The following is an 18614-nucleotide window of genomic DNA, read 5'->3' as shown; positions in this document are numbered from 1 at the left end:
AGAAATAACAACCAAAAAAAAATGAAAACGTAAACATAACGAACAGTGATCAATCTCGATTCCAATAAAAATACAGCATTAAGAGGAGGACAATCATTGACCCCTGAACACACCAGAGATGGGATCAGGTGCCTGGGATAGGTAAGCATCCCCTGTCGACCGATCACACCCACCGTGATCCCTATACCTTGATCAACTAAACGGAGTAATTTGTAATCAAAATCAGCAACTGCGCAAACGTGCCATGCATTCTTTCAATAACAGCCAGCAAATGATAATTAAAGGAAACATTAAGGATGTGCAACTTATGCATAATAGATACATGCAATATTATCATTGTTTAGTGTTGTTGCTAGTATGCAACAAACGCATATATAGATAGATCTATGGTCATTATAACGATCGAATTTGCCAATACAACCTATCATTGGGTGAAAGGCAGACTGACGTGTTTCATACCGATTGGTAGACCGTTATTGGCACACTGATTTTGACTACAGATGACTCCGTTTACTTGATCAAGAGATGTGGTTTACGGCTGGTGTGGCCGTTCAACACGGGATGCTTAATCCTCATAGGCACCTGATCCCACCTCCAGTGTATCCAGGGGTCCGTGTTTGCCCAACTATCTATTTTGTATTGCTTATAGGAGTTATATGATTGATCACTGTTCGTTATCTTCACCTTTCATATGATAATTTTTAAGGCAAATTTCCCATTTGTATTTCTAAAGGTGAAAATGAAGGTCGTACGTGTTCGATTTATGTCACGATTTATATACCTGTGATAAAATACTTCAAATCAAGATGTGGCGTTATTAGCGGCACTCCCGAATTTTTATTTGAGTACAGTATCCGCTCATATTCTTTTTGACACCGCATCTCTAATGTTACAAACGTTTTCCCATAAAACTGAACATGTATAACCATTTGATTTATCGCAGGCGGATCCTGTTGTAGTTTGGAGGATCCTCCTGTGCACGTATGTCTCTTTAAGACATTACACACATAGCAGGAGATGCAATTTCTTTTATTTGAAATGGGGATAAAATATTTGAACATACAGCGAAACATCGTCGATAAAACCACGATGTATCCAACGGATGAAAGGTACGCACATGGTACATACACTACCCACCATAAAGAAGTATACACATAAGCTTCGTACACATTGTAGCTGATTTCACTGTCTATAACTTTCAAATTATCTCAGTAAAATAATCAATTAAGGGTACAACCTCACTATATGTGATACAATAATGGACATTCACTATTTTGGCATAGTCTGTTAAATTAAGATATTGATTTTAAAAGCTGAAAAATCAAGGCGTTTATAAAAGTACACGTCAAATACATAATATGTATTAGAAATTACTTTGAAACGGTTTCAAGTTAAGGTTTACATAACATCGCTTTTCAGAGATATCAAAAATTCCGAAAATCAAGTATTCTAATAAAAAATATGGATATAAAAGGTTAAAAGCCTAACATCATCTATCTATATGCAAGAGTTATATGTATTTTGTATCGAAAGATCTGTATCAACAATGTAACTCATTTTTTATCCACCACTAACTTGTTTTGGTGAGTGTATACTTATTTATGGTGGGCAAGGTATGTACATGTACTTAATTAATCCAAGCATAAGACCACATGTTAACGCTGTTCATCCAATACCGGCATTCAGTTGGATGGTAGGCCTTTGAAATCGATATTGAAGAATCGAGAATAGCCAAAGAATCTTCAAAGGTTCCCCAAGATTCTGTGAACGGTTTCCCAGTATGCACAAACGATAGCATTTCCCTTCTCATGAGATCTGCAAACATTTGGTCTGAACGTTGAACTTTGATATAATCGCCAATAGTTCCAAAGAATGCTATCATATCCCATGCGTGAAATGAATATCGAGCTGGGAACGGTAGGTCAAACATGTGAATCGGTGCCGATGGCATTGACGTCACCACATATCGGTAAACTGGTGACTTGAACGTTTTAGCAGCTTCCATTGCTAGAATGTCGTTCGGACACGTGACGCGAATGTCGGAAACCAGACTAGTAAACTGGTACTCTGGGGTTACGTTGTACAAGGGATATAACTCTAATGCTCTTTTAGCTACATCCTCTCCAAACGTCCCTATCTTTGAGATGACATAATTTTCATAGCTCGACCATGTCAACGTGTTAAGGTTAGAAAGTGCTGGCTGATAATCTATTTCCTGGGCAGTTGTTCCTGAAAGTAGAATCAATCCCATGCTTTATAACAAAACGAGGGAGTATATTTGAATGAGCTTGTGTACTTAAATAAGAGACAGTAGCTAGCAAATTCTGAAACTGTTTCTAAAAAAGTTTTCCAAAAAAATTCACAGAGTACATTCTGATAAATGTAAGCATTGATATGCACATATAGAGTAAAATTATCATGAAATTGCTGATCATTCTTTGTTTCGTTGTCTTTAAACTAAATACATGTATGCAATGTTACAAAACCGGGTTGACTGTAATGATAGTAAAACTGGTTTTGAATACTAGAAAGGTTGATTTCGATTCAAGAAAAGCTAGTAAATGCTTATTTTAATACTCGGAATGCTTATTTGTTAAATACTTATACATATGCTAGTTTTTTATTGCTTACATAGGTCCCCGCACTGTTGTAAATGGCAGACGCGATTACAAAGGTATAGTTTCAATTGCATCGATCTCGTGCAATAAAAATAAAAGAACTAGACAGGTGCAATAATCAATTCAGTCCACCATGAGATCCATAGAACCCATGGTCCCTTTCTGTTTCACCAATAAGGAATTAAAACTTGCGACATTATTTCCAGTACGATAACCTTTAAGGTCATATGAGTTAATTTTGCACGAAAATGTGTTCTTCTTTGGTTACTTGATATGTGTAAATAAATTAAGTCGTTCAGAAAAAAAAATCGCAAGGTAAGAGACGATACAGATCGTCAAATGTTGCTGTGATATGAAGTATCAAAATAGTATTATGACTTATCTCCCTTGCTTGATGACGTCAAAGGTGATCATCTTAACACAAACGTGTATTTGTTTATACCACAGGCAATTGCGTCGCTTGGGGGTCGAATTTACTATATAAAGAGTAAAGGTATAGAACTCTAAATATAGGGTACCCAAGTTAGCCGATGTAAAAACAATAATTTAATTGATATAAAATTCTACTTTGTATTTTTATTTATTCATACATAATCAATCTACCTTACTACCAAAGTTCATTCCGAAATTCCGTATACTTCCCAAGATATGCAGAAATGAACTCGTAAAAATGCCTATTATTTTTTGGTTGACTTTTAGCTGGGCTCTGACACTATACGACTACACATAGTGTTTGAGCATTGCAACAAGCTATTACATAGAATGTACATCATGTTTTTTTTATAAAAAAAATCGTTATTCAAACGCGTCTTGTGGCCTGACGAGCATCAAAACTGCTGTTCTACTCTGAATTTAAATATTGTGAACCACTTTCACAGTACCTTGTAGATAATACTTCCTCTTGTAACATTAACATTAACATATTACCGTGTTTGCCCAACTATCTATTTTGTATTGCTTGTACGAGTTATGAGATTGATCACTGTTCGTTATCTTCACCTTGCATGTGTGATGCTTTTCTTTCGATAAGAACGAAAGTTTACGCCTCCGAACAGCATTTCCAATAGCTACGTGTACATGACTATGATAACATATTATACGGTTTAATTTTTGTTTGTTTTACATCCTGTCGAGAATTGTTCACCCAGATTGAGACGTCACCAGCTGTAGTACCGCAAATTCAAACCATTCCCAACACCCTGTGCAGCTGTAGCAATGAGGGGTCTTTAACGTGCCAACGCCTGTTGCGACACGGGTCCTTCGGTTTTAAAGGGATTGATTCACGATTTCCCCCAAAATTTTGTTTTTCACTTTTAATGATTAAAATATATTGTCTAATGTGTTTAAAAGATTTCACATAAACTTTAAGGTTAGACATTATCACAGAAGCTCATTTTAGATAGTTTATTATTTGTTTTGTAAACAAAGATTGTGGTATGTTATTGTTTACGAAATTTTCAAAAGAAATGAATATCGATCTAAGTTTATTATATCTTTCACATTTCAAATATTCTTTGGGGTAAAATGAGTCATCTAAAGTTTTAATTTGTGACTATGCAAAATTAAGATGCTTTATGTTGCAAAATTAATATATCACTGGTTTATTTGTTTACTTGAAAAGACGCGAGTCTTTGTTTACATAACACAGATTTAAGGCTAAAATATTGCTTTTATTCTTGCGTTCAGAAGGTCAGAAGTTTGGCTGCCAACATTAAATCAGTTAAATTTTTAATATTTAACATCAAAAATGAAAAAAAAAAAAAAATTCAAAAATCGTGAACCAGTCCCTTTATGGTTGAAAAGCCCGTGATTCTCACTTGTAAATGCTGAGTGTTTGGCAAGGAGTAATCACTACTTTTGTTACGTCATAGGTTTGACACGTCCATGACACGAGCAGTACTCGAACTTACAACCTCCCGGTTACGAAGCGAACGCTCTACCACTGAGCTACCGCTACCTAACAAATGCGACAAATTAAAGCATCCGCCTTACCAATCATTACCGGGACATCAACGTACCGTCCCATTTCCCAGGCTTCAAATGGAGGATGGGGTATAATGTACCCTACAACAGAATAATGTGAAACATGAATATTTTCCGTAATACTGTACCCAATTGTGAAGGTTGATTAAGGTCATTTCGCATTTGTGATTCCATGATATGGTAAGCCAGATCATTCTATATTGATGGCAACTTTATTGTCCCGATATTACTGTACATAAAAGTAGTTAGATAAAATGGTAGTGGGAACGAAACTATGTACATTATGCTAACATTATATTGCAATAAGACTCGAAAATGTCAGCAAAATTTACAAAAAACCAACCTCTCATGCAATGAAATTGTACAATGTATCATGACAAAGATCGTTTAGTTTGAAATGGTTCTGTTTACCATCGCCCGATTCACATTCGAAATGGCTGACAGTCTTTTCCCTTTGAAGACATTTTAAACTATTACTCATACGAGGACATGATGACATCGATACCCATGTCATCAAAGGGAAATACAACACATAACAGAGGATGTGAACAAGCCACCGGAGTAGGGGATATTCATTTCAATCGCTCGGGCGAGGGCATACAAACAACTCAGCAAATTTTAGTCTAAAACAGTATTTTCATCCACACATGATTATCAATTTCCTACCGTCTACAATTGCCATAGCTCCATCAAATTTTCCTTTCACCGGGACGTCGGTTTGATCCGTCATGGCCCAGAACGGATAAACATCCCAGGGAACAGCTTTAATGACTTCGTCTGCGGAAAGTTCGTAGAGACATTGTAAAGTGGAACAGCCGGAACGGTCTAGAAAGACTCGGTTATCCCGGGATGCGTCCTGAAGAGTTTTGTTCAAAATAGGTGAAGCACTCAACAACCACGCTCTTTGAAATAAACCGGTTGAAAAAGGGGATGCCAGGAGTGCAAATACGCTTGTCCCACCCGAACTCTGTCCATATAGTGTTACCTAGATTTGAAGCAACAAATATGAACAAATTGAGACACGGTGCTATCATCGTTTTGGTTGGATTCCATTTTCCGCAGGTTTTGTGATTATACCAGACCAAAAATATCAAGTGATGAGCAAAACAGAATACTGTTGTGCGAAAATACAGATAAACCAAACTAAAGCTTTTTGATAAATTGAAAATATCTGATACCTACCGAAATGAAACCACAATGAAAGAAATATTGCTATTTGAAAAACAAACTCTATGAATTGTGTTTATGAATGTACATTCAAATGCGTAAATACTCATAAAAGCAGAAATAATATAAAACAAGGTGTGCTTATAAAACAATATGCTCTCAGTACCCACCATTTGGGTCAAACTCCAAGTGCATCGGTTAAGAATTATTGTACCAAATGAAGGTTCATATATCAAAGAATGCCCTTATGAGTTATCAGATCCCAATCCCTCACCATCCAAAAGTTATGAGCAAGATTAAAGTTTAACAAATTGGACAAATACAATGAGCCCACCGAGCTGCGATTACGGGGCCATGAAATTAATAATTCCTTAAAATGTGTTTTATAATCAATTGTTGTCTCACTGAGTGCAAGCAATAAGTGTGGGTTGAATTATTATAACGATCAAACTATTAAGATGCTACCCTGTAGACATACTTGATTTGGGTCTCCGCCGAAGTTTTCAATATTTGACTGCACCCATTTAAGCGCGGTGATTTGATCCATGAATCCGTAATTTCCAGATGTTTTGGTGTGAGAAGCAGACGATAGTAAATCCAAAGCCATGAACCCAAACGCATGCAGACGGTAATTGAAACTCACATGAACAATGTTTGTTTCATTAGCCAAGCGTTCTGTTGGACAGTATGTCGGCCAATTCCCATTGGCAAATTGTAAACTTCCGCCATGAATATACACCATAACTGGCAACTTGGAACTTTTAGTTATTGAAGGCGTCCAAACATTTAAGTAGAGACAATCTTCACTTCCTATAGTTTGGGTTTCGTTGAGAGGATTTTTCTGTGCACACGTGTTACCGAATTTTAGAGCGTGGTATATTCCTTGCCAACAAGTTCCAGTTTCTCTGTTTATGGAGGCGGGTTCTTTCCAGCGCCTATCCCCAACAGGTGGCACTGCATATGGAATTCCCATGAAGACGTAACTTTCATTTTTGATGCCCATAATCTGTCCGCATTCTGTATCAATAACAACAGTTTGTTCTGGTCTAACCAAATACAGGAAAGTAAGAGTGTGAAGAAATCGTAAGATGACTTTCATTGTACCAGATCACAATGGAAACAGTGACTGAAACCAAATAGTCATGAAATAAATATAAATGCGTTCTTAGTAGTAATCTCTTTATGGATAAATCGTATTTATAGCAGATATGGTAACGAAGCTCATTTGTTAGGATTAAGTAGTCAACTTTAATAAAATATTGATGACACTTTCACTCATCAAACGAAATTATTGAGCTTAATCTTGTAAATAGAGGATTTGCGTGAATTTCGTATGCAAAGCCGGACAATTCTGCATAATGTAATTTGATCTTCGCCATGATCGTGGTCTCATTTACAATAAAACCATACCAGTCATCCCGACATTAAATAGTCTTTAAATATCACCGCCGCGTTTCTTTGTCACATTTCATAGCATCAATATCTAAATTAATGCAATGCTATAATCATCATAAAACCTTATCGAGTATATCACGAGAGTCAAGCAAAGGTTCATGACCGTCGTTAGATTAAACGTAGGTTAGTTCATATAATGTAATGAAATGGTGCGATTTCGGTTTCGACATCTTTCTTACATGACTACATTAACGTCTTCAAACATGACGTCACACTAATTAAAACTTGATTTATTTCAAAAAGCGGATTTGAAATCGCCATTAACCTCCAGATTTTTACAATGCTGAACAATTGTAAATAAACGGGCGGGAAAATATCCATGATTGTGGATCCGAGGAATATCAGTATATATCTTTGTTTGTGTCAGATGCTAATTTCAATATACAATATTTTTATTTTAAGAATATTTATGTTAACTCTTTTGTTTCTGTTTTCAATTTCAATTTATTTTTGCCTTTACAATCTTATGCTAACATTTTTGTTTCTATAATTCATAATCAATGTATTTTTTTATGTTTTAACAATATGATACGTAATATTTTTAATTCTGTGTACAAGTTTACTTTTAATTTTTATTCTAACAATTCTATTATTTACATGCACGGATTTGTTTTTGTTTATAATCCCGATTTTATATTTTTGAATTAGCGATTCAACATTTCTCCTCATCTGTTTTTCTTGATATTATATTTTTGTTTCACTGTTTCATATAAAACTTTTATTTCTGTTCACTATTCGTATATATGCCTGTTTCCTATTTAAAAGGATTTCTAAAATGTTATTAGAAAATTCAATTTATAAAAAGTACATTTACCACCTAAAAGGTTTTATGTAATATTAGTGATTTGGCTAGGCTACCGCAGTATAGAACAAAACAAATACAAATTTGTCTATTCATAATTTCCCCCACTATAAACGCATTCACAATACGGAGTTTTGAATTTTGAAATTATGAACGACCTTTCATTTTGTCTTTGGTCAACAATTGGCATGACGGATTACACTTGTATTCGTGAAATCATAATCCAATTTTCAATACCGAGAGAGACCATTTAGGTTACATGAGGAGCATTTAATTTCGAGCTCCAAGTCACATTCTAACAAGTTTTATTTACTGTACATGATATCAATAAATATAACATAACTAATGCACACAATTACTCAAGAAACTCATGTTTGCAACAATTCAAACACGCATTTAAAAAAGTCCTTCCTTTGTGCAATTTAATTGTGATTTCCCGGGCTTGCGCGGGATTTCATGTAATATATATATATATATATATATATATATATATATATATATATATATATATATATATAATATACATGTATCTTATTCATTATGTACTTGATATACGTTTACGTATATGCATAATATGACCTTACAGTGAAGTAGGCCAAACCCGATTTGAATTGATAATCAACTGTATAAATGTGATAACTGTTCTGTCTCGAGAAGTCTAAATACGTGAACAGAATTATATATCGCGATATCAAAGATTACCAGTCATTATACATGTATACAGTTTCCAACTACATGTACGTACTGGATTTACTCACGTGATATCACCTGCTTACCTTACCTATTAGCAATTCTAAAAACAGAAACCAATCTTTATTCTAGTGGATATTTAATATCCGATGGGAGCCTGTAGGTGGACAAGGGGTCTGATGCATACAAATGTAATGTTTTATATCCTCCGCGAAACCGTACATTTCGTTAGTTATGATATAATGATTTCAGAGCTTCATTGAGAGTTATACATCAAATTCAAATGTCATGGAAAACTTACCTCAGCGTTGTGTCGTACGGTGATTTCATTCAAGATAACAGGCGATCTCGTTGAAGAGCAGTAAAAGACGAAGCACGCGAATCTGGGTCAATTTGTCTGAAACGTTTTCACGCACCCCTTCTCCTCATTCCCAGTGAAGTTTTGGCCTCTATGTTACCAATATTTTATTTGCATTTCAAAATATATCCCATACAGCATAAATAAGGACTAACCAAACACATGTACGACTGTATAGAACTTTATGGTCTGAAATTTATCTGGAATTCTTTACTACTAAGGTTGAAGTACTAGTATAATGACACGAAACATGCCATTTCCACCATGTCTGATCTCTGTTTTCGAATATGGAATCACTACTTTCGGTGGAGCTTTACATTTACCTTGAAAAGTTTTATTGATGTTTAGTCGTAGGAAAGAATATGATGGAATATACACGTATATATAATCAAAGAAAAACTGGATAAAATGAAATTTAAAAATTTCATTTAGAATTAGGGTCGACATGAATACATATAGTTTCTAATCATTCTTAATTCTTTATACATGTATAGGGTACGAACACACTCTTAGCATATCCGCCGAACATAAAATAATCAAGATCTGCAACTCCGCATTGCTGCTGAGAAGCACATGCACTATCCGATTTTTGCCGCCAAGATATATATCAAACTGCAGATACTGGGTGAGTGTCATTTAGAGAATCTGATTTCGAAAGATACATATGGATAATAGTCATCCATATTAACAAAATCAGCGACAGTGCGTCAGCATCTAGATATACTGTAACCACCTAATCGCCACCATATTTTTTTTTAAATCGCCAGACCAAGTTAAACGGAAGTGGTAGTTTGAGACATTACGGCTTAAGGACGGGACATAACTGGATCATTGGTACTGCGATCTTTTAAATTGCAAGCGGTGAACTTCTGTTTCCTGTCAACTTATTGATGTGTTGTTTGAAAATGATGAGGATATGAATTATGAGTAGCGAAACTATCTAGTGTTAGATGCAATGTTGGTGATGCTGTTATTTTTATTTGATGTTCACTATCAAATATAATCTTATCTTGTTTTGGCATTTTTTAAAATAAAGTTAGAAACATGTACTTATATACATGTATATGGACATAACAGAGGTGGGAGCAGGTGTATAGGGGTAGTGAGCATCCACTGTCGACCGACTTATATCTCAATCGGAATCTATCTCTGGCATGTACAGGGATCCGTCATTACCCTACCCCCATTCTTGCATTCTTTGTATATGATTTATGGGATTATTAACGGTTCGATACCTTCACCCTTTATCATGATCGCATCTGTCATGCAACCCGATCTTTTTACATTTTGAGGTTAACGTACTGATTTTTTTTTCGGTCGAAGCGCAAGATCCTATAACACTAAAATTTAAAGCATTGTCAGATTTACATGGAAAATACTAGCAATGATAAAAATTCATATCATCGTTATAGGTTGACAAAAATATCAAATGCTTTCAAATTTAGGAATGTGGTTTGTAAACACAGTCATAACAGCATAGTTTGATTCTTTGCCTGGTATTTTTCGCTGATATTGAGACGTCACCAGTTGTAGGTAAAGTACCACAAATTTAAACCTATGCTTAGCGCTCAGGGCTGTAGCAGTGAGAATGTTTAACGTGTCAGTGCCTTCCGCGAGACACGGGTCCTCCGTTTATAAAGTCATATCCGAAAGACCCGTGATTCTCACTCATCTACCGCGACCTGTAAACATCATAGTAGTAAACTATACCTCTCCTCTCCCTAGTAGGATGAATAAAGATCAATGTTTCATTTGCTGATTTTCACATAAGGTAGCAAACAATCCTCATAACGCACCGATAATATCAAGGTCGATTTCAAGGTTACCGTATAATATTAAAATTACCATAGCGCATATCTGACATTTAAATATGGTTACTTATGCAATATCAAAATAAACATAGAATAACTATTTGGCAAGCAGTTGTATAGAAATCGTTTCACACTTTACAGTGGTAGTGAACAATGGCAAATTATTAAGGCAGGGAAAACTGCGTTATAGCAAGACACTTGTACACAAGTATGTCGCGGCGTACGTTTTCATTGCAACATCATAATATATTGTAGTGTGAAGTCTCCTTGGGCTCCTTTCTGTACAGACTTGGCATTTTTTTTATCGTATGTGACAGTAATTTTTAATGAAGAAATGTTTACAAAAACCAGGTATTCACGCACTGACATGAAACGTGAATGGTGGTCCTGGTAAATTACTCGACTTCCCATATACTGCGCACTGATGGAGAGGACAGGGGCTCTCCTGCCAGGCGTATCTGACCTGCACCACGTGATTTGCATGGTTACATGAAGATATATCTAGGGTAACAGTAGCATAGTCGTGTGACGTCATCGTGGCGTTCATCCAATGAGTGTGAAAACTATTGCAGAAGGTTGTGTTATGATTTACGCAGCATACCTAATGTAAAATACAAGAAAAAGTGCACATACTCCATAACACATGTCGGCCATCCATACAGAATACTAATTAACGAACAGGTATCTAAATTACGAATACCCTTTATTATCATTATTAACATGTAGTCATTTTAACTATTCACGTCTACTGTACGAAGATAATATTGTATTATTAATCATTTCGTACGGATATATATCCATGGTTTCGGAAAAATAAGCTTGAATTACTTGTTCAAATGATGCATTGTTTCGTTACAATTTCTTTTTTGTTTATGGAAGATTTGGATTGCTTAGTTCGTGAGAACCAGATTTTATGTGATAATTGACTCGTTATTGCACTGATAAATGTTACGTATAACAAGTAAATATGTAATACCTCGAACCCCTCACTGGATCGGACTTCAATAGGAGCTAGGCCCCGGTCGTATTCAATCGTCAGATGGCGATGCGTGCTGTCAATCACAGCAGACGTAGGAAATGGACCCTCGAATTCCACGCCCCTCTGATGATAAGCCACGCCCAATGCCGCAAGGTACAGACGATAAGCTACGTCATGTTTGTAACGTGGGTGTATGCTAGAAGAAAACATGCTGTATTGAAGCATTGTGGCAAGTTAAAGAGGTATTCTACATCGTCATAATGGCTTACTTCCTTTTAAAACATGGATGAGAATATAACAATCAGCCAAATATGTCTATTCCATTAAAATTCAACTTCCTATCTGAGTAGCTCAGTAGGTTGGCACCTTGACCTTTAAAATGTACAATTTTGGTCACGGGTTCGAGTCCATCTGGGGTTTTAGAGTTATCAACCAAACTCGATTTTATTCAAAATCGAGAATATATGTTATTATAAGAAGGTTGTCACGACGTAGTGTTTTGTGATGCAAAATGAAGAAACGTTAACTTTCATTCTGTTCTTACTGCAATTTTTAATTTTTATGCTAAAAAAAATATTGAAATTAACATGTGATGGTTTTTATACGCACATTCCAAATGGAACGTACTGTAGTGCAGCATTGCCTGTCCGCCATTTCTGTCAGTGTTTTCTGTTTATATATGTCTGTCACATAGCAAGCTTACACGTGCAGAGTAGCCATTTTCCGGATCACTTTAGAATGATCCACTTCAGTATCTATTGTAGAAGTTTCAATTCTTTATTTGAGATTTAGTGTTATATGGATTGTAAATGATTTTTCCGCTTATTTCCTTCCAAAAAAGGCCCAAAAAATATTTTGTTGGATTTACAAAAAAAACCAAAAAAAAAACCAGGTTGTTGGACTTATGTTGTAATGTTGTAATTGTGAACCATTTCAACATTTCTTGAAATAGTTGGAACCCTTTATTTGACATTAGGTGTTAGACGGATTCTAAATGATATGCCCGTCTATTTCTCCCCATGTTTTACAAGGTACATGTAGAACCCTCTTATCTGAGAGAGGGTTTGTATTGACTTTGAAATTGTGCATACATCGCAAAGGATTCCGATTTTCTTGAATTTTATGAGAAAATTACAGGTTGTTGGGACTTACAGTCAGTTTTTAGGAACTATTACTTAGAGAGTACACGTTTTGTCCATCTACCTCTTTCACAGAATGACAGCTAGGACGTTCTTATTTTACAGAGTGTTTTGTGGGTAATGGAGATAATCCTCAATTTTGGAGGAAATAACGAAATTTGGAACTTAGTTTCAATGAAATATTACAAATTGGTTAAATGATATATCTATCTACAGCTACCCCTTCTCAAAGTTTCCATGTCAAAGCGTATGCAAAGCATTGAAGATGTGCGTTTTTTCAAGGATTTTGATTCCCAGGAATTTTGTATTTTTCTCTCATGTTTGAAAAAAAAAAGATTGTTGAACTGAAACAACTTTTGGGATATGTTTTATGCACGTAGCTCTTGGATTGTCTATCTACCTCCTGTCATAGTTTTTCTAACCTGGGTCATTTTATTGTATCCATTTCTACAGTTCACATCGGCTCGTATTTGTCTTAATCATCTAAAGAATTAAGTGTAGAATAAGCCATTTTATGCCCCCATTCAATATCAGTAATGTTCCATCTAAAATATCAACTGGGTGTAAGGCTTTGTAATTTTGGCTTTTGGTATTTTTATTTTTATTTTTTTTATTTTTTTTTTTTTTTTTTTTTTTGGCTGTGGCAACAGTTCATTCATTTACATGGGTAAAGGCATATATGATTTATCATAATTATATAGTGTCTAATGAAATTTGGAGGATTAATAATGCACAACATATTTTCAATTTCATTTCTTTTATCATTCTGAACCATCGTTTGTAAACAGATCATCGATATTTCATGAAACAACATTTAATTTCGAAATATGTTACATGTACGTTATTGAAATGAAATACCCTAATTATGTTCATAAAGGAAAAAAAATATTAACATTAACATACCTTCCGTAGGGTGATGTGAAGTCTGGCAGATCCATAGCTACTGCCATGAAGACATTGTGTAGCAGAGAATTGGGAACGTATCCGATATTAGCTGTCTGTGCCCACCGGAGCTGTGGGTAAGCCAGGTTCTGTTGGGCCTCCCTGTAAGGGGCTAACTGTAATGGTTGCGGTAATACATTAAACGCCCATCTTCCCGTCCTAACCATAATACCAAACTCTTATATTCAGAGATTATGTTTGAGTTTGTTTGTATGAATTATATATTAACTATATTCAGTTTGTGTTGAGATCGGTATGAGTGGTTCATTTCAATTCAGTTATAAAACATGACAGGAGCCTTGTTTATATAAAAAGAATTGTGAGTGGTGTATCTCACTTGTAACTCAACAACTGGTATTCAAAATTTGGTTTACCATTAGAAATACCGTGGGCGAGCATTGAAAACATTAAAAATGGAAAAAATAAAATGCTCAGTTTAAATCGTCCCCACGCCCCTTTAAAGGCAATTATATAAGGGGTGTATTATTTTGTTAACTTAATACAGTATATTCGTTGTTTGTGTATCATCATAAATAAATTAAACCGCACAAAAAGACAAAATCACAAGTCGTATTCGATAAAAACGCGTTACAAACGGACATGCTTTAACGACTGCCTGATTTCCTTCGATGAGTTAAATACTTTTAGGGGATAACGTGTTAATGGGTATGAAACATCCTTTGCAGTGTATTTTCTAAACAAAATCAATAGAAATATAGAATTGTGTGTGACATATTGTTCATGCAATTGCCTTTACAATAGGGATCAAATCTATATATGAAGGAATTGTGAAAAATACTTGAGATGGTGCAAACATCACAACATTGCACAAAATATCACTAAATTTGTAGATTAACTCTGCCAGATATTTCTGTATGCAAAATTAAATAAACGAGAATGCGAACGCAAGAGTTTTTGTCACAAAAGAGCAAATGCTAGAACGTATTAGGAAGATGAAATTTTTCTGCACACCTCTCATTGAAGGGATGTTAGTACATAGTTCATACACAAACAACAACTTCACAGTATAGAAACCAAACAACAAAGCACCTGTACGAAACCGAATGGGAAGGAGGAACTGGTTGTTCCTCCAGACGCTTTGCTGAATTTAGCTCTCCAGTCGTTTATCATCTCAAGAAACTGGCATGAGTACTGGTAGGCGTGAGCAGCGTTAGATTCACCTGTTTAAATGTACATGAACATATACACGCGTGCAAGATACTGTGTATGTGTTATGGGTGGTTTTTTTCCCATGAAATACTCTTACAAAATGATAATGTTTAAGTAATATTTACTAAATTTAATTAGAAAAAAAGGCATACATAAGGAAACAACAAAATCTAAGAGCGTTACCTTGGTACCAGATGACGCCTTTGATCGTGTTTCTCAAAAGAGGGTAGATCATAGAATTGTAAAGTTGGTTAACTTGGTACTGATTCCTATAAGCAAAACAATATTCAGCGTAAGTACATCTACCATGGTGATCAGGTCTTTCAACAGTCTGATGGACTTCCCATAAACACAAATTGTGCTCCATTATTAGTTAACCTGTTTTTTGGTGTTTTTTTTATATTCTTAAGTTACAAAAACTTAGTCAAAAACTTCTACACGAGAAGAAAAAAATATATATCTTGTCGTGGCCTTCAACTCGTCATTTAGAAATATCGACGACGTTTTTTATAACATAATAACAATGGATTAAACATCGTCAATATATCCAAAAGACTATTTATTAACAAACCAGTCGCAGTAGCCGGTATGTCGTGATTAGGGGCCTGGCAATAGTCGCATAAGATTTTGATAGTCACCGGTCTTTCGTCAAACGCTCGGAATCTAGAAGTGTGAAATTGACGGGTCTTTCGGTATGACCTTAAAAACGAAGTTCTCGTGTCGCGGCAGGCGTTGGTACGTTAAAACATTTTGTATTCCTTATAGGGGTAAAGAGATTGATCACTGTTCGTTATTTTCACTTTTCACTGTTACGGTCCTAAGCGCCAAGCAAGCGTCTAAAGTTATAGTACTTCACCTACAGCGGGCTTTTGATTTTGTATTACTCCATTTAAATATAGGGCCCACGGTGGTTGCAACCGGTCAACAGGGATGCTTATTCCTCCTATTAGAAACACCTGATCCCATCTCTGGTACATGTATGTCCAGGGGTCCGTGTTTGCCCATCTCTTAATTTTGTATTGATGAGATTGTATTTCTTATCTTCACTTGGTCGTTATGACTGTGGTTACTTTTAATTGACATGCATTGCCAGGACGGCATGGAAGTAATACCTTTTACGACGACCACTAAATCCAGCACATGCTTTAATTGCATCAGGTGATGACCACGGTTCGATTCGTGTTCCTCCCCAGTTTGTCTCGACCAAGCCGATTGGATAATTATAATGCTGTGACAGGTACTTTCCAAACAACCAACAAACCGCTGAATACCTTACAAGACTTTCTGAAAACAAGTGGCTCATTTACTGGTCAATTAAACGAAACTTTAGACAAGCGGAATATGTAAAATTCAATGGACTCTATATATGGAGCTTTATATGGACATACGTTGAGTTGGTTTCAACCAAGCTGCATCTATGTGTCTAACGTCGGTAAAGGGTGTGGTAGAAAATTCCTTGTGTACGTGAAACAGTCGAATATTGGGGTACTTTGCACTGTCTGCATACTCTTCCGTCGCATTCATTAGCTATTCAAACAAATTAAGAATTCGCATCGTATACAATATCTCCTCACAAAGTAAATATCACGGTATGCATTTTACCTTAGAAATATAAAACTCCATATTGCTCTGTCCTGAACACAGCCACACGTCACCGAATAGAACGTCAGAGATCTGGAGTGTCCCCAGGCTGGACGTGGCGGATACTGTATACGGACCGTGGTCAGTAGGACTCGTAAATGTCGCTTGCCAGATCTGATGACTATCTACCGTGGCCCTAGCAACTTCATTGTTGTTTAGTTTGATGTGTACTACGTCACCGATTTTGCTGGAGTGTCCCCATATGCTTGTCCCGGCGGAACTCTGTTGTAGCACCATGTGGTCATGGTAGTAGGAGGAGAATGTGAAATTTGCTGCATCTGTTTTTAAATACATCGAAATAAGTATAGACACTTTTTAAAGGACAATGGATTATTAAACATTAGAATTGTGATGCTCTCGGTTGTAGAAATTTTTCGAAAATAAAAAAAAAATATATCGGATATAAATCAAGATTTATATAAATCAAATGTAAATAACAAGATTATCGATGCATCGCATATAAATCAAAATTTTCGCATATGAATATCAAGGTTATAGAATATAACTCGAAATTTTCCGATATAATTATCAAGATTATTGAATATACATCATAGTTTTCGCATATGCATGTAACTATCAAGAGTATCGAATATAAATCAAGATTTTCGCATATGAATAAGATTATTGATTATAAATCAAAGATTTTTGCATGTAAATCCAGATTTGTATAATATTGCAACGTTTTACACGCCATAATCTGGAAACGTATCATTATGGGTAAACAATTATCGAAGGGTCGCCGTAAACCACTACAACAAAAACAAAAAAATCCATAACTATTACACTGACCAATACAATTTATAATACTAACATATCAAAATTCTATATTGCACTTAAAAGTACATATGAAATATCCTAGACAAGGAACCTGTGAATAATATCACTATACCACAATTGAATTTTTACACCAAACGTTGGTGGAAACTATCAATACTGACCGGGAAATACTGTACATTGAATGAACAGACGAAAACACGTTATGTTGTATATTATATAGTGCATGTAAACAAATTACACTTACTTGCGTATGGTGTAAAACTTAAGGTTGTTAGAACGGCTAAGTAGAGCGTTGGCGTCCTCATGATTCACGTATGTATGACCCTGCTATTGAGAACACGCTATGTTTAACAGCATTACGCAATCAAGACAGTACAATCTTTAACCAGAGTTCTTGAACCACAATGGCTGTTGGGGAGATTGATCAGTCACCAGCTTACACATTATCAGCTTGTTTAGTATTCAGTCCAGTTCATTGGGCATTTATATACATGTATGTAAGGTGAATCCATTATTATTTTTCACTTAGCTTGTTCAAGTTATGTATCGATAGCACATTTAGTCATGGATGTATAATTTATTATCGGTCATATTATGGTTGTGTGGAAAATGAGAATTTGCTGTTTAGGTAGAATAATTCCTTAAACTACAACACAAAATAAAGTATATCAAAGGATCATTTGAAAAATTAGATAACAAGAGGTCCATGGGCCACATCGTTCACCTAAGTCACCTTGATCCATAACTGAATATTTTCCAACATATTCGCATGTAAAACTTTGATCCCTATTATGGTCCCAACTTACCTCCGGGGGTCACGATGTTTAACAAACCTGAGTCTCTACTATGTCAGGAAGCTTTCCATGTAAGTGTCAACTCTTTTGGCCCAGTGGTTCTTGAGAAGATTTATAAATGACTCCACCCTATGTTTACATTTTTGTGATTATCTCTTCTTTGAATTGGGCATGGTCTTACTTTTGAGCAAACTGGAATTCCCTTCACCCAAGGATTATTTGTTCCAAGTTTGGTTGAAATTGGTCTAGTGGTTCTACAAAGAAAGTTGAAAGTTAACAGGCAGACGG

General features: G+C 35.5%; 2 protein-coding genes across 2 annotated transcripts; both read right to left on the bottom strand.

Moving 5' to 3' along the window:
• Positions 1-1013: 1013 nt before the first annotated feature.
• Positions 1014-9075, bottom strand: LOC125674532 (para-nitrobenzyl esterase-like). Its single transcript, XM_048911690.2, has 5 exons — positions 9017-9075; positions 6247-6894; positions 5268-5586; positions 4611-4682; positions 1014-2229 (listed from the first exon to the last, which is right to left on the bottom strand). Exons 2-5 carry the CDS (start codon positions 6865-6867, stop codon positions 1628-1630), a joined length of 1614 nt encoding a protein of 537 aa, XP_048767647.2. The 5' UTR covers positions 6868-6894; positions 9017-9075; the 3' UTR covers positions 1014-1627.
• A 2104-nt stretch (positions 9076-11179) lies between these two features.
• LOC125674535 (sialate O-acetylesterase-like) lies at positions 11180-17902 on the bottom strand. Its single transcript, XM_048911692.2, has 9 exons — positions 17777-17902; positions 16717-17033; positions 16503-16641; positions 16227-16398; positions 15298-15383; positions 14995-15125; positions 13906-14060; positions 11861-12059; positions 11180-11485 (listed from the first exon to the last, which is right to left on the bottom strand). The coding sequence occupies exons 1-9, from the start codon at positions 17835-17837 to the stop codon at positions 11240-11242; spliced, it is 1506 nt and encodes a 501-aa protein (XP_048767649.2). The 5' UTR covers positions 17838-17902; the 3' UTR covers positions 11180-11239.
• Between the last annotated feature and the right edge of the window lie 712 nt (positions 17903-18614).

This window comes from Ostrea edulis, chromosome 3 (assembly GCF_947568905.1).
Source record: "Ostrea edulis chromosome 3, xbOstEdul1.1, whole genome shotgun sequence".
NCBI lineage: Eukaryota > Metazoa > Mollusca > Bivalvia > Ostreida > Ostreidae > Ostrea > Ostrea edulis.
Note: the sequence above shows the minus strand (reverse complement) of the source record. Positions and strands in the feature narration are given on the sequence as shown.

Excerpts from the sequence above, each read along its gene's own strand:
- LOC125674535 (XM_048911692.2), bottom strand. The coding sequence starts at position 17,837 with ATGAGGACGCCAACGCTCTACTTAGCCGTTCTAACAACCTTAAGTTTT. Across the intron at positions 16,642-16,716 it reads TGGAGTTTTATATTTCTAAG|CTAATGAATGCGACGGAAGA; the intron begins GTAAAATGCATA and ends TTGTTTGAATAG. Across the intron at positions 12,060-13,905 it reads TTCACATCACCCTACGGAAG|CATACACCCACGTTACAAAC; the intron begins GTATGTTAATGT and ends GTTTTCTTCTAG.
- LOC125674532 (XM_048911690.2), bottom strand. The coding sequence starts at position 6,867 with ATGAAAGTCATCTTACGATTTCTTCACACTCTTACTTTCCTGTATTTG. Across the intron at positions 5,587-6,246 it reads TCGGCGGAGACCCAAATCAA|GTAACACTATATGGACAGAG; the intron begins GTATGTCTACAG and ends CTTCAAATCTAG. Across the intron at positions 2,230-4,610 it reads TGATGTCCCGGTAATGATTG|GAACAACTGCCCAGGAAATA; the intron begins GTAAGGCGGATG and ends TTCTACTTTCAG.